The following is a 15,647-nucleotide window of genomic DNA, read 5'->3' as shown; positions in this document are numbered from 1 at the left end:
AAAATATTCAAATTAAAAAAATAAATGCTCTTGGAATCCTACTAAAAACTACATTTTCTTTTTGACTAGAAATCTAATTTTATCACATAATGGTCATTTTGTGTTGGGTGCAATGTTTGAGTTTCTATTTTAAGCTTTTTTTAGAGCTATGTTGCTTTCTGCTTTCGTCTTGACATAACTTGTCAATAGATTATAATTAAAGTTGTTTGAGGTTCAGTGATTTATTCTAAATAATGAATCTATGGAGATCCTAGAGAAGATAAAACCTGTGCTTGGCAAATGTAGAAACTGTAACTCTCATATCCTTTTAGCCTACCAAGATGGAAATCCTTCAGGCCCTCACATATGTAAAGATGTGTCTTCAACAGAAGGTAGCCTTTTTAAGTTATATATGTCAAAGCAATTTTTACTTAAGACATCATGGAAAAGATTTCATTCCTTCACTGTTCATTGCCAATTTGGAAGCTGAAATAAGAAGATCCTGAGGCTTTTCCCATTTCCTCACATGAAAGGAATCAGTCCTCCTGAATGAGGACTGGGAGATTACTACAAACCCTTCCCTTACCTCTTGGCAAATTCAGGAAAATTGCTAAAATGAATCTTGACCCAGCCAGATCCCTGCTCCTATGCTTGTAACTAAAGGCAGTTTCAATGCAGGCCTCTTGTGATTTCCTTGGAAACAGACCTTGCAAATAAGTTGGATTACCAGAAGGATAATGATTACCATCCCAAGAGGTAACGTTACAATCATCATGAGAGGAGCTCTGTGAGACGGAGAATATGATAAGGAATGACTATCTCACCATTATATGACTTGTCTATCTTGTAATGCCTGCGTATTGAAGTGATGGCCTCTCATGTCTTGGCTCACAAAATGTATTATTCCAAAGATGGATGAACTGTTGCCCCCCGCCCGCTGCCAAAAGTATGAACAGGAGGTAATTGAGATTCTAAACCAAGAAGTGTCTCCAGTGATGAATTTGGGAACTCAAATATTTGAACATAATCACTAATTTAAATCAAACAAGTAGTGTGTTTTTTAGTATTTGAATAACATTCAACATAAAGATATATATGGACTAATAGGTACTTTATGTTAATTTTTTATTGTAATTTTAAAAGATGTTTCACTTATTTGATTAAAGAGTCGTTCATTACCAAGTTTAAATTATTTTATTTAAAAATGTATAACGGAAAATAATCAATGTATATGATAACCAAAAGTATTCTACAAACTATTAATAAGCATTTTAAATGTGCTTGGCAATAGAATTGGTACTGATATATGTTAGTAAAATTCATATTAATGTAAACATTTTAAACAGCATGTAGAATTAACTATCAGAATGAATTATACTCTACAGTTTTCTCCTTTGCCCCCACCCCTTATTTCCTACAGTTTGACCACTATATTGAAGGGGCACTAAATTTACTTTCGATGTTGAGATTACTTGCCTTTGCTATTTCAGTCAACCTAACTTAAGTCAGATAAAACAATTTTATTAGGCTTCAGTATGTTGCTATTTTGATCTGAAGGTCAATCTACCAACAAGCAAGAACAGTTTCTCATTATCTTCCTTTTCCACTCCAAGCAGTCTTTACTGAAGTCTTTCGAGCAGCGTCTGACCTCTGTTTCAATACTTCTCGCAGATTTCACAGGCTGTCACCACCACTCAGCCATCACTAACACAGACAACTGTAATGGAAACAGTAACTATGGTGACCACAAGGGAACAAATCCTGGTAAAACATGCTCAAGAGGAACTTCCGCTACCACCTCCCCAAAAGAAGAGGCAGATGACTGTGGATTCTGAAATTAGGAAAAGGTGAGAGCATCTTAAGCTTTTATCTGCAAATGAAGTGGAGAAAACTCATTTACAGCAGTTTTGTTGGTGGTGTTTTCACTTCAGCAATATTTCCAGAAGCCTCGGGTACCTGTAATGTCAGTTAATGTAGTGAGAAAAATTACGAAGTACATTTTAAAACTTTCCCAAGAAATCACTATTGCAACAGAAACTAAATGCTTAATGGAAATGGTGTTTTCTGGAGTGAAAGAAGAAACTATAGGTGATAAGCTACTGTGGTAGCATTTTAATCCTAAAAGTTTCTTTCTTTTTTTTTTTTTTTTTCCTTATAAAGGGCCTGCTTGTTGAGTCCCTAGTTTTGCATTAAATGTCTTTTTTTTTCCAGTAGTGGAAAGTGCATTTTCATGAAGAAGTACACCTATCAGATGAGATCCATCCTGCTAGTTTACGAGAACATGATGTCTGAATCTGCGTATCCTAAATCAGGAGAAATTACAGAACAGATTTCCTGTTCTTTGATATTTATAAAGTCTTATCTTGAAGGTGTTAGAATTTTTAACTGATCTTTTTGTGAATATTCAGAATTATGCATTTTAGATAAGTTAGGTATTATGTAAATCAGTGGATATATTACAATGATGGTAATACAATTTTATGAGTGCAAAGCTGGCATAAAAATTATTTTAAAAGGTACAATTTCCCTTTCATTCCAGTTATTGTAATTCTAAGATTAAGAAAGAACATTAAAATCTGCCGTATGTTTTTAAGCAGCATATGTTTAGAAACTCATGGAACACTTGACATTAGAATTTGTGTATACCAGTGTAGAGAAGTATGAAAAGAACACACATCTAAAAATACCATGTCAGATGTTCTAAGAAAAAAATAAATCTAGAAAAGTTATTCAAATATATTATTTGTGACTTTCAGTACTTCTCTATTAACTAATGACTTATGACCTACTTTGATAATTCCAAAGTAAATCACTGGGACTTTTCTCCCTGGTTGTGTCAGCTTGGCTAAGCAAATCCACTAGTCCATGGGTCACCAAACTAAGGCCTGCTAACCAAATCTAGCATGCTGCCGGTTTGGTATGGCTCATCAGCCAAGAAGTGTTTTTACATTTTCAAATGGTTGAAAATAATCAAAAGAAAAATAATATTTTATGACATGTCAAAATTACATAAAATTTAAATTTCAGTGTTATAAATAATGTTTTAGTGGAACAGAGCCATACTCATTTATTTATCATTTATGATTACTTTCACATTACAAGGGCAGAGTTTGAATAGTTGTAACACAAACTGTATAGTCCACAAAGCCTAAAATATTTATTATCTATCCTGTCACAGAAAAAGTTTGTTGACCCTTGCTCCAGTCAAATGGCTCTGAAACTCTATGAATATTAGCATTCTTTTTGGGGCAACAACTTTCAGGAACTTCCAAGCACTCTACTCAAGATGGTAACAGAAAGTCTAAGAAAAATTGATGGAGTAAAAAAGCATAATAGCACAAATCCCTGAAGCTTTTGATGAATTTTTTTTAGTATTCCTAGTAAGATGTACATTAACTTGTTTGTTGTCACATTAAACATGTGTTTATAGACAACACTTAGTGGACATACAGATTTATGGATACTTTGCAACATTCCAACAACCCTCCAACAGTTCTCCAAACAGAGTAATAGGGACACCTAGGTGCCTAACACTTTTAATGTCTTCTGAACTTCCCTAATACAGAAATTAACAAAGCAAGCTGATTCATGTCAATCTCTGTCTTCAAAAGCTTATTATTGGCTCCTGTTTGGAGAATGGATTGTGTTGAAAAAAAAAAAAAAAAGTGTGTTCTGACTTCTTTTTGTTTTCAGGAAAGAGTGGATAGTGGTGAAATACCTTGTCTCCAAAATTTGTTTGTGTCATAAGTTTTCAGCAATTTTTTTAAGTGCCTAAATGAGAAGTCCCATTGGGCACATAAAGAAAGATTCTTCAAATAAAAGCTAACATAAATTGACGATTTATTATGTGCTCAGTAGTAGATTCAATGCTTTCTTGGCATCGCATGTATTTTTCCCAATCACCTCCCTAAATAGGTATGGCTATAATTACTTTATAAAATTATACACAGCTACAGAGTACCTGAGACAGGATTAGAACCGAGGTAGCTACAAATCCTGGACTGTATAGTAAAATGTCTTTTTCATAGATATATGACTAAGGTAATCCTATTGATTTACTTGAAGCCCTCCCAGTTACACCTGTTGTCTCAGCATAATTATATATAGCATCAACTTTCACTCTCAAGTGTGTCCTGATTTGGACAGCAAAATTATCTGAACACTCTATATAAGACACTTGATTGATAAATTTAGGCTGCACGATGATAGCAAAAAGGGAAACCTTTAGGAACAAATTCATTAATTAATAATTGTCTACAGGGTGGAATCTTGTTAAAGTAGTGTAATGATTAAACAGGCATCATGCAAATATAACTATAAGCTTTATATTAGCTAGTGCCCCTTTTTTGTATCGTCTGAAGCCCACTAATATTTCACTGAATATTGAGGTCTTGACCATCTGTTGAATTGTGTTTTATTTAAATGATGTCCTCTTCCAGCTTCTGTGACACACTACCATTTGTCACCCACGACTCTTTACCTGGCTTGTTTTATTCCTTCTGCCTTATTCCTATGGGAGTATCACACAGATCCATCTCTTTGCCTTTCTGACTTCTTTTTTTTTTGAGACAGTGTCTTGCTCTGTCCCCCAGGCTGGAGTGCAGTGGCGCTATCTCAGCTTACTGCAACCTCCACCTCCTGGGTTCAAGCAATTCTCTGCCTCAGCCTCCCGAGTAGCTGGAATTACAGGCGCCCGCCACCACATCCAGCTCATTTTTTTTGTATTTTTTAGTAGAGACAGGGTTTCACCATCTCGGCCAGGCTGGTCTTGAGCTCCTGACCTCGTGATCCACCCACTTCAGCCTCCCAAAGTGCTGGGATTACAGGCGTGAGCCACCATGCCTGGCCTTTCGACTTCTTTATCTTGATTGTCTCCTCTCATTGATTCGAGCCTGGCTCTAAGTGAGTCACTCCCAAGTCATGTAGCTCCAGATGTGACACTCTCCCTCAAATTAAAGCTTTATATCTCTAAAGCTATTTCCGCTTGTGCATCCAGCCACTGCCTCAATGTTCATTTTTATCAAATGCAAACATTTGTTCCTTCCAATTAACCATACCTACTTATACATTGCACACATATTTTAGTTATAATTCATTGCCTATGTTTCTAGAGAAGTAGCAAATATTGAAAAAACTATTGCTTTTGGAATCAGAATTATTCAGGTTTGAATGCTGCCTTTTTTTTTTTTTCTCAGCTTTTGTTTTAGGTTCAAGGGGTAAATGTGCAGGTTTGTTACATGGGTAAATTGCGTGTTGTGGCTGTTTGGTGTACAGATAATTTTGTCTCTCAGGTAATCAGCATAGTATCTGATAGGTAGTTTTTTCATCCTCAGCTGCCTCCCACCTTCCACTCTCAAATGGGCCTCAGCGTCTATTATTCCCTTCTTTGTGTCCATGTGTACTCAATGTTTAGCTCCCACTTATAGGTGAGACCTGTGGTATTTGTGAAACCTGCCCGTTTTAATTACCAGCTTATGAGTGCAGGCAAATTACTTATCTGTGCCTTAGATTCCAGTATTCTCACTTTATAAAGCACCAGTCATGAGGATTAAATAAGAAGCATTTAATACATTACCTTTAAGGTGGTAAACATTCAGTAAATGCAATGGTTATGATTCTTGTTTGGTGTTGGAGACCGTAGAGATGATGAAGATGGAGAAAGATTGTGATGGGTAGGAGGGGTAGAAGTGATGGTGGAAAGGTAAAGATAGTAGAATTGATGTTGATGATGGCAGAGGTAGTGATGGAGACGGTAGTCATATATTATTGACAGGGAAAAATTCCATAATAAACATTATCTCAAACCTAACAAATATAAAATTACCTTCCTGTTTTCCTCTTCAAAACAGAATTTACCTCCTGACATCTCCAGTTCTGTGAATCTTTCTTTTACTTTCTTCTCCTTATTTATTATAATCAGATTGTATTATTTTATTGGGCAGGTGCCATCATTTCAGTCATTTCATGATCATTTGAATTGCCAAGTCCATAACCTGAGCCATATACCTCACTGTGGAGAGAACTGCCCTCCTTTCTAATCGATTTACCTAAAATGAATATATCTAAAATGATGCTTTTTGCTGTCTCTCCAGATATGCGAATTCCCATAACTCCAGATGCCTCCAAAATAAAACCCAAGTGCTTCCTATTGCATTCAGTATTGTTCTCATTCTCCACTAATTTTATGTCTACCTTCCCAATAATTATTATTCCACTTCAGCCAGTAAATTACATTACATTCATTTTGTTGTATGCCTTCACGCCACTCACATAAAATTTCCCATTGCCAGTCACAACGAAGGCAGCCTATTATTACACTTCTTTATATTTTACTTAGATTCCATTGTAGTAAATACTGTGGATACAATAAGTAACCAATAAATGTTTGTTGAGAGAGTGAATGGTATATAATTCAAATAATTGCAGTAACTAAAATTTGACATTCCAATATCATTTAAAAATTCTACCTAGCTCTTCCTGGAATTGTTCTTAATAATAAACATGTGACCATTCTGATGATCTTTAATAATTCCAGTTTTACCCATTAGGGTATCCTTATTTATCCAAAACAATTAAGGGATTTAAAATTCAGCTTTCTACCACATAGTTTCTTAACTATCTAAGGTACATTTAGTTGATTCCTAAATAATTATACAGCTTCTACATATGTTGTATTTATTGCATAAATTTTTATCTTTACACTGAGATTTCCAAAAGTGTCTGATGATCTTGGGTCACAAGATAATTATTTCTAATAGCAAATTATTTCTGCAATTCAGTGATATTACTTTATATGTAGGTAATTATCAGAGTATGGAACTCATCCTAGGTTAAAACCAGGTCTATTATCTAGTTAATTGGTATTTATCCAGGAGATTAGTTCCCAGTCATGTAGCAGTTATTTTAAGGGATTTTTCAAAAAAGCTTTAATTTATACTTTTGTAGCAACAAGGAAAAATGAATGGCAAATTGTTTTTAAGTAAATGCTATCTTAATAAAGATAATTTCCCCCAAGTAAAGTGTTCATAAATGAATATCTTTGTCCTCTAGGATAATGTAGAGGCATTTTGAAATGCCTCAATTCACCTGGTCTGTTTTTTCCCTCCAGGGTAAGCAGACAGAATGTAAGCTTGCTTTCTCTGGCTATTTCCTGCATCCTAACTAAATGGAAGGATAAATTGGCTGATCTACATACCTGAATTATTATTATATATTCTTCTTTTCAGTTTGTTTCTGTTTTTTGTTTGTTTGATTTTCTTTTTATGGCTGCCGTCCAGATGAAGTTAAATTGTGTGACATCTTTGGAAAGAAAATAGGTAACAGATAAGACCACTCTGCAGTTTTATGAGAATCATGCCTGAAACATTTTTGTTTTAGATATTGATTATAGCTTTTGTTTCTAAATGAAAATCTGAAAGTTGTATGGTAAAATATACCAATTTATTTGAAGAACCTAATTAGATGATTAATGTGTCCGTGAATTTTTTTTTTTTAATGTTCTATATGATAAATTGATCCTAAACTATCTGGGCTGTTGAACTCAGTAATGACACTTTGCCCATTGGCGCAGCCCATAGAAACAAAACATTTTAGATGATTTGCTTCTTTTTTTCCTAAGGAGACTAGACTTGTGCATGGTTACAGGTTAATTGAGGTCCAGAAAGGTTAAATAACTTGCTTTCAGTTGCAAAATAAGGAGTAGTGCTGAGTCTCCTAAATCCGTTCTAGTGTTATAGTTGTAATGTCATGTTTCTTTTTATGTATTAAAGGAAAATGACCTTGGTCATAAATTCAAATTTCACTTTAGACACTATTTTTGGTTAAAAAAAAAAAAAAGAAACAGAAACCTTGCATACCATCTTCACATCCTCAAAAAGATAACCATGTATTAAATATTCTTGAGATGATGTTACCTTATGCATCAAGAATAAATCAATAACAGTGTTTTGAAGAATATAGTAATGTGAATTCTAGAGGATGCTATGGGATCAGAGAATACTTAGAACAGTAATATTCAAACTGCAGTGCATGAAACAGTATCATCACCTGGGACCTTCTTTGAAATGCAGATTTGGAGGGCCCTTCCCAAAACTGCTGAATCAGAAACTCTGCTGGTGGGCCCAGAAATATTTTATAAGCACTCTGGGTGATACTGATACAGCATAAAATTTGAGAACCCTCGCACTTGCATGACAACAATGGTTCTCATCCTTCAGCATGCATCAGAGTCACCAGAATTTCTAATTATTATATTTTTTTTAGATGGAGTTTCACTCTTGTTGCCCAGGCTGGAGTGCAATGGCACGATCTCGGCTCACTGCAACCTCTGCCTCCCAAGTTCAAGCGATTCTGCTGCCTGAGCCTCCCCAGTAGCTGGGATTAGAGGCATGCACGACTACGCCCAGCTAATTTTGTATTTTTAGTATAGACAGGGTTTCTCCATGTTGGTCAGGCTTGTCTCGAACTCCCGACCTCAGGCGATCCGCCCGCCTCGGCCTCCCAAAGTGCTGGGATTACAGGCGTGAGCCACCGCGCCCAGCCCAGAGTTTCTAATTCTAATAGGCGTGGAGTGGTGCCCAAGAATTTTAATTTCTAACAAGGTCCGACGTGATCCTATTCTACTTGTTTAGGGCCCACATTTTGGAAATCAGTTCACTGGAGTGTCTTGTCAGTTACAGTCTGACCCCTGATTCTCTTTCCTTATGCCAGCCCCCATAAAGGGGCTTTCACGCATGTCCGTTTGAAGAGACCAACAAACAGGCTTTGTGTGAGCAACAAGGCTGTTTATTTCACCTGGGTGCAGGTGGGCTGAGTCTGAAAAGAGAGTCAGGGAATGGAGATAGGGGTGGGGCCGTTTTATAGGATTTGGATGGGTAGTGGAAAATTACAGTCAAAGGGGATTTTTCTCTTGTGGGCAGGGCCGGGGGTCACAAGGTGCTCAGTGGGGGAGGTTTTGAGCCAGGAGAAGGAATTTCATGAGGTTAATTGCTCAGTTAAGGTGGGACAGAAACAAATCACAATGGTGGAATGTCACCAGTTAAGGCAGGAACCAGCCATTTTCACTTCTTTTGTGATTCTTCAGTTGCTTCCGGCCATCTGGACATATAGGTGCAGGTCACAGAGGATATGATGGCTTAGTTAGGGCTCAGAGGCCTGACAGGGGCCATGTATTCCTGGGTAGGTTAAGGGATGGTACTGTTGCATCTTGTGACACCTTACTGCTTTATGATGAAATGATCTGTCCATGTGCTTGTTTCATCCGCTAGAATTAAAGCTTCCCTGGGCCAGGATCCATTTCTTGTTCCTTACCTGTGTGGAGTCTTCTGTGTAGTAGATGCTCAATTCAAGCTGTGAATAGAAATGCATTATAATGAGAACTGGTCCTACGAAATACTATATGCATCTTTGGATGTCTGGCTACAGCAGCTATGTGAAAATGTATTCTTCCAGAATGCAAGGCGTAAAAGAATATCAACAGAGAAGAAGACAGGATCACATTCCCAGAGCTGTGACATATAGTTTTGTTTGTTCTTTGAGTGAAGAAAATGGTACTCATACTTATTCATCTAAAAGGAGAAGCATAGTTGAGTGCAAATAAAAGTCAGTTTTTAATCAGAAGACCTGAACGATCTCTATTCCCTTACGTACTCCTGATTCTTTCCTTTACCCTCTCATCCTCTACATCAAGCCCTGAAACTGCTCTCAGCAAGGTCGCCAGAGAGCTCCTTAATTGCCAGCTCCAAAGGTCACTCTTCAGTTCTTTTCCCTTTTTGACCTTTGTCTTGTGCTTGACAGAAATGATTAGTCCCTTCTTGAAATTTTTCTCTCCTGCAGTTTCTGGGACATTGTTTTCTCCTGTTTTCTTTCAGAGTATATCTTTCCAGTCTTCTATTCCTGCCCTTTAATGTCAGTCTCCATAAGACTCAAATTGCGATTTTATTTTCTTCTTATGATGCTTTATTTTTTGGAGAAATATCATTTATAATCTTTATCATTCACCTATATTTTTGATTCACAAATTGATGTTCCTAACTCTCCCTCTCTCCTGATGTTCATACCTGTATAATTCAAATGCTTATAGGCTATGTATTCCTGGATTTCTGGCTGGAATCTCAAATATAGTTTTGCAGTTTAGATCGTACAACTCTAGAGAGGGTCAATCACATCATAGTCTCTAAGAATGGCACATCCTGAACTTGTGCAGTGAACAACCTGTGCAGCCATTCACAGTGGTCTTGATATCTGCCACATCACTAAATCCCTCCAAATGTACCTGTTAAATTCTCTTTAGTTTGTTATTTTTTTCTACATCCTTGCTGCCTTAACCCTAGTTAAAGCTGAAATTTTTCTGTATGAAATTTTTAACTGATTTCTCTGCCTCTGATCTCACCTATCTTATCCATGCTCTTCACAGCTTCCCGAGGGATATCTTAAAATGCAGTTTTAATTAGATCGTTCCCCTGCCCGTAAATCTTGAAATGCATGGCATAGAAATTCTTTTGTGATCTTTAGCTGCCTACCTCTCCAGCTTCACTCCCTTCTCCTCTGCTCCTTTTTTAAAAAAATAACCAGTGCTACTCAAAATAATCTGCAAACTTTTTATTACCAGTCCACAATTGAGATAAGAAGCTTGAGCAAGAATATAAATCAATGTACTGCTTCCTTTGTCAAGAAAGTTTGGCAATTAAAAGCAAATAAGATGAAATCGTTTGTTTAGTGACTCAGTTGATTTATATTCTGGTGAAAATTCTTTTCTTACAGGCTAATAGCAAACAGTTCACTGTCTGTTACAGACTGTATTGTGATCCACACTGCCCTATGCTTTAGCTTAAATTAACCACTCTTTGATCTCCAAATGCTCTGTGCTTTCTTAAGCTTCTGTTTCTTTGTTTTCTCTACCTAAGATTCTCTTTAGATACCTTTCTTTTTCCCATCCCCATGTTACCTGCCACCGTGCTACTAACCACCTTGTCTTTCTGGTTACCTAACCTCTCAGAGGCAGTTCTCAGCCATTTGTGGGGTTTTTTTTTTTTTTTGAGACGGAGTCTCGCTCCGTTGCCAGGCTGGAGTGCAGTGACGCGATCTCGGCTTACTGCATCCTCTGCCTTGTGGGTTCAATTGATTGTCCTGCCTCAGGCTCCCAAGTAGCTGACACTGTAGGCAAGCGCCACCACGCCCAGCTAATTTTTGTATTTCTAATACACATGGAGTTTCACCGTGTTGGCCAGGATGGGCTCGATCTCTTGACCTCATGATCCGACTGCCGTGGCCTCCCAAAGTACTGGGATTAGAGGCATGAGCCACAGTGCCCGGCCACTTCTCAGCCTTTTTAACACTTCCATTAAAACACTTGCCAAATTGTATTGTAACGACTTTATTTTTGTATGCCTGTGTGTCCAGTAAACTCCTTGAGGGAAGAAATCATTTCTTGTCATCTCTAGACCTACAATGTATAAACCAGAAATCAGCTCATAGCAGGTATTGAATAAATACTTATTGGATGTTGACAAGGGATTTTCCAGGTTTTGTGCAAGTCTTGTCAGAAAAACAAAATCACTGTGATTTAAAGAGAGGAAACGTAATACAAGGAATTGGCTAAGCAGGTAGTAGAAAACTGAGACACAGCTCAGGGGATGGAGCGGCACCTCAAAGCACTAGCAATGTAAGGATGCTGCTGATATCCCTAGAGCTGGAGAAACAATACAGAAAAAGTATTATTACCAGAGCTGAGAAGCTGGGGCTTTCTGACAGAGATTAAACTAAAGTTAGGACTGCCAGGCAGAAAATTGGATTGTTGAAGAGGGAGCTAGCTGTCCAGGGAAAACCGAAGCCACAGTAGGGATACAGCTGCTCTAGAAATGCCACCCAAGGTAGTTGGAGAAGAAAAAAGACCTTGGCTTTGCTCTTCCTCCCACCTTCCAATATTCTGCCATTGCCTCCAAATGAACAATTTGGAGGGCAAGTAGTGTTGGGAAATGTATATCCCTCTGATACAGAAAGGACAGAAGAAAAGTGGGGAATAGATCTGAGAGCAGATGGGCATATTACTGCACAGATGGGTTCTGGCCTTGCATCTTCTACTCATAAACTATGTGACTTAAGTCACTTAATCTCCCCAAGAATCTATTTCTTCACCCCTGAAATGGAATTTATATGGCCTTCCCTGTTTGCCCTCGTACTGTGGAAATTATATTACATGTGTTTGTCTTGAAGAATGTTTACATTTAAAAAGAATGTCTACTTTCCCCAGGAGAAAGTTGAGTTTCCAATTATTCAGCAATGGTATCTTCTCATTACCACATTTATGCAATAATAGAAAATATTCTTCTTATTCTGACATCTTCTGAGAATATTCTTAGTAAAGTCTTCCCTGGTCAGAAACCTGTCTCTTTACAAATGAACACATATTATGCTACCACAGAGATATAAAAATGATGCCAGGCTGGGATGGCCTGAATTGTGTCCTCCCTAAATTCTTATGTTGAAGCCCTAATCTCCAATGCGATGGAATTTGGAAATGGAGACTTTGGAAGATAATTTGATTTAGATGAGGTCATGAAGATAGGGCCCTCTTCAGGAGATTAGGATGCTTATAAGAAGACACAACAAAATGCTTGCTGGCTCTTTCTCCCTGCCTTGGGAGGACACAGCAAGAAGGAGGTTGTATTAGGCTGTTCTTGCACTGCTATAAAGAAATACCTGCGACTGAGTAACTTAGAAGAAAACTGATTTAATTGGCTCACAGTTCTGCAAGCTGTACAGGAAGCATGGTGGCATCTGCTTCTGGGGAGGCCTCAGGAAGCTTCCAATGATGATAGAACCCGATGGGGGGAACAGGCACATCAAATGGAAGAATGGGACAAGGAGAGTGAGACAGTGCAGGGGGAGGTGGTGCACATTTGTAAATGACCAGATCTCGGGAGAACTCACTATCGCAAAGACAGCACTAAGCAATGAGGGATCCGCTCACATGATCCACACACCTCCCACCAGGCCCCATCTCCAGCACTGGAGTTTACAATTCAGCATACGATTTGGGAAGGGACGAATATCCAAACTAAACCAGAGGCTGTCTACAAGCCAGGAAGAAGGCTGTCACCAGGAACTGACCCTGCTGGTACCTTAATTTTGGAATTCTAGCCTATAGAACTGCGAGAAATTAGTGGCTGTTGGTTAAGCCACCCAGTTTATGGTATTTTGTTATGGCAGCACAAGCTGACTAAAAACTGGCTTTGTTAAGCAATGAGTATTACTTCTGTTTTGACTAAAGTTTATAGTGATGCTTACTAACAGTAGACGGATTGAAACAGGTCATGATGCTGGCAGTGGGGCATTAAGTACACGTCAGATTGAAATGGCTTTGCACATTGCACTAGATCCTTTCTGAACCCGGGTTGGAAGTTATTTAAACTTGAAAGACCCACAAGCATGTTGAATTCTCTTAAACTCAAGGACCTTTCACACTGAGAGTGTTTAAATTGCCTCCCACAGGGTCCAAGTCATCATCCAATGCATGGTGGGTTTCTTTGAACACTTCTGTAGTCACTATGAGTCCACATCATTTCAAGAAAGAAGAGACAGCAACTTTAGTTTTCATGCTAATATTCCTGTTCACTCAACTAATACGTAATGGATTGCTATGGTTTGTAAAAACGCTCCAGTTACTTTAACTGTAAACCTAAGCTTTCCGTCAGGAAGCTTGCACCCAGCATAAACTGTCATGAAGTAGTACTAAAATGTTAGAAAAGTTGTAAGGAAGAAAAGTTCACTTCCTGCCTGAGAGTTAGGCATGGAAGACTCATGGGAAAATTAGCATCTGACTGGACAATTAAAGAGTAGGGAGGCATTGGGCTCAAGAGGAGGAAAGTGACAATTCAATGCAGGGGAAAGCCTCTATACTAACAAAGCTTACATGGGATTAAGTATTCTTGCTTGCCTCCAGCAGAAGTGTGAAGTAAAGGAAGTTTAGAAGTAAGGAATGAGGTGGAAAAGGTAGGTTGGGTTCATAATAACTAAAGGTATTCAATAAAACGTTAATGAATGTAGACTTTAACCTTCTGGTCATGGGGAGCCATTGCATATTTTTGAGAGAGACAAATATGATATGGCCACTGTGAACCATATCATTTTTATCTCACTTGAGAGTTGGGAGAGAGAGGCCATCTTACCCTGTTTCATAGACTGGGAAGGGGGTCAGAAAAGTTTTCTCTAAAGGGCCAGACAGTAAATATTTTAGGCTTTGTGAATCACAAAATTTATTTTAAAACTACTCAACTCTGCTGCTGTAGCTAGAAAGCAGCCATAAACAATGTATAAACGAATGAGGCGGACTGAGTTCCAGTAAAATTTTATTTAGCAAATTAGATGGCAGACCATATTTGTCCCATAGAATATACTTGGGGAATTCCTGCACTAATGGGTAAAATTAGACTATTTTGCTGTTGATTTTTGTTTATATGTTTCATTGTCTTTGTTATAGCTGTGTTTTCAGTTTTTATTCTTGTTATTCCAATTGTGGCTTTTACTTTATCAGTCATTAACAAGACACTAAAACAAATATGACTACTCTCACACGTGAGAAAGTGAGAAATGACATAGGGCTTAAAGCCAGTTAAAAAAGAATCATGGAAGATAATAACAACAATAGCTAACATATATATGGCTTCTATCAAATATTTGCTACATATTAATGTATTTCACACTTAAAACAGCATTACGAATTAAGTTTTATTATAGCCACTCTTTGCCAATGATAACAATGTGCCATAGAAATTTCATGTGACTTGCTCATGGTCACATAGTTTACAGGAAGCATCACAGCTAGGATTTGAACCCAGACAGCCTAGCTCGTGGTGCTGCCTTCGGAAACTCCTCGCCTTGCTATCTTTTAATCAGTTAAAGGCGATTTCATCAAATTATTTAGCTGAATTAAAATGCTTGACTGGGACTCCTTAAGAATTTGCCAAAGTTTATGGACACGGCACTTATTCTAGATTATGTCTGTTCTACATTCCGGAGTATCATTGACTCTAGTGTCCCGTGGGAACACTTGATTATCTTCAAATACAGAGACCTTTTTCACTGAAAAGATTTCTTTAAAATTTAGATGTCTTTTTCAGCATCAAAAATAAGTGGAATTTCCATATAATTGAACTTTTTTTTTTCCAAGTGCAAGACTTTTGGAGCTCACCATGGTCTTAACCACATTATATAATAAGTAGTAACTTTTTAAATCTATTCTTAATATATTCTCTGATGTGAGAAAATATATCATCAGATTAGAAAGTTGAGGATTTAGGAAATTAAGAGAAATTCCAAGGTAATAATAAATTGGGAAATCAATTATTTTATATTGCCTTAGGGTACAAAGTGTAGAACTAAGGATCATAGTTTAATGAAAATTTTCAGATTTAATATCCCGATATTAGAGACTCCAAATTCTCATATAATCCAAGATAGTGTAGTCAAAACCACTAAATTACTGTACTGTGTAGCAATGAACAGTCATTCTATATTGACTTACCCTTATTTTTTTTTTTAAGATGGGTTTCTCTTTCATTTGGAACCAAAGAAAAATGTAGTGCGGTAGAAAACTTTGGGTTCAGACAGACCTGTTTTTGAGTCTTGACTCAGTGCTTCACTGTGTATTGAAACTAAATGAAGATCTT

At 37.4% G+C, this 15,647-nt stretch overlaps 1 protein-coding gene across 4 annotated transcripts in view; it reads left to right on the top strand.

Annotated features, from left to right (window-relative positions):
- The window catches only part of DMD (dystrophin), a 2,284,432-nt gene that overhangs the window by 813,108 nt on the left and 1,455,677 nt on the right, over positions 1-15,647 (top strand). For all 4 annotated transcript variants that reach the window (XM_063634262.1, XM_063634265.1, XM_063634264.1 and 1 more), the window contains exon 17: positions 1,651-1,826. In XM_063634262.1, coding sequence (XP_063490332.1) covers positions 1,651-1,826 — 176 coding nt within the window. The remainder of the gene's footprint in view (positions 1-1,650; positions 1,827-15,647) is intronic.

Source organism: Symphalangus syndactylus, chromosome X (assembly GCF_028878055.3).
Source record: "Symphalangus syndactylus isolate Jambi chromosome X, NHGRI_mSymSyn1-v2.1_pri, whole genome shotgun sequence".
In the NCBI taxonomy this organism is placed as follows: domain Eukaryota; kingdom Metazoa; phylum Chordata; class Mammalia; order Primates; family Hylobatidae; genus Symphalangus; species Symphalangus syndactylus.
This window is presented reverse-complemented; position numbering and strand designations above follow the sequence as displayed.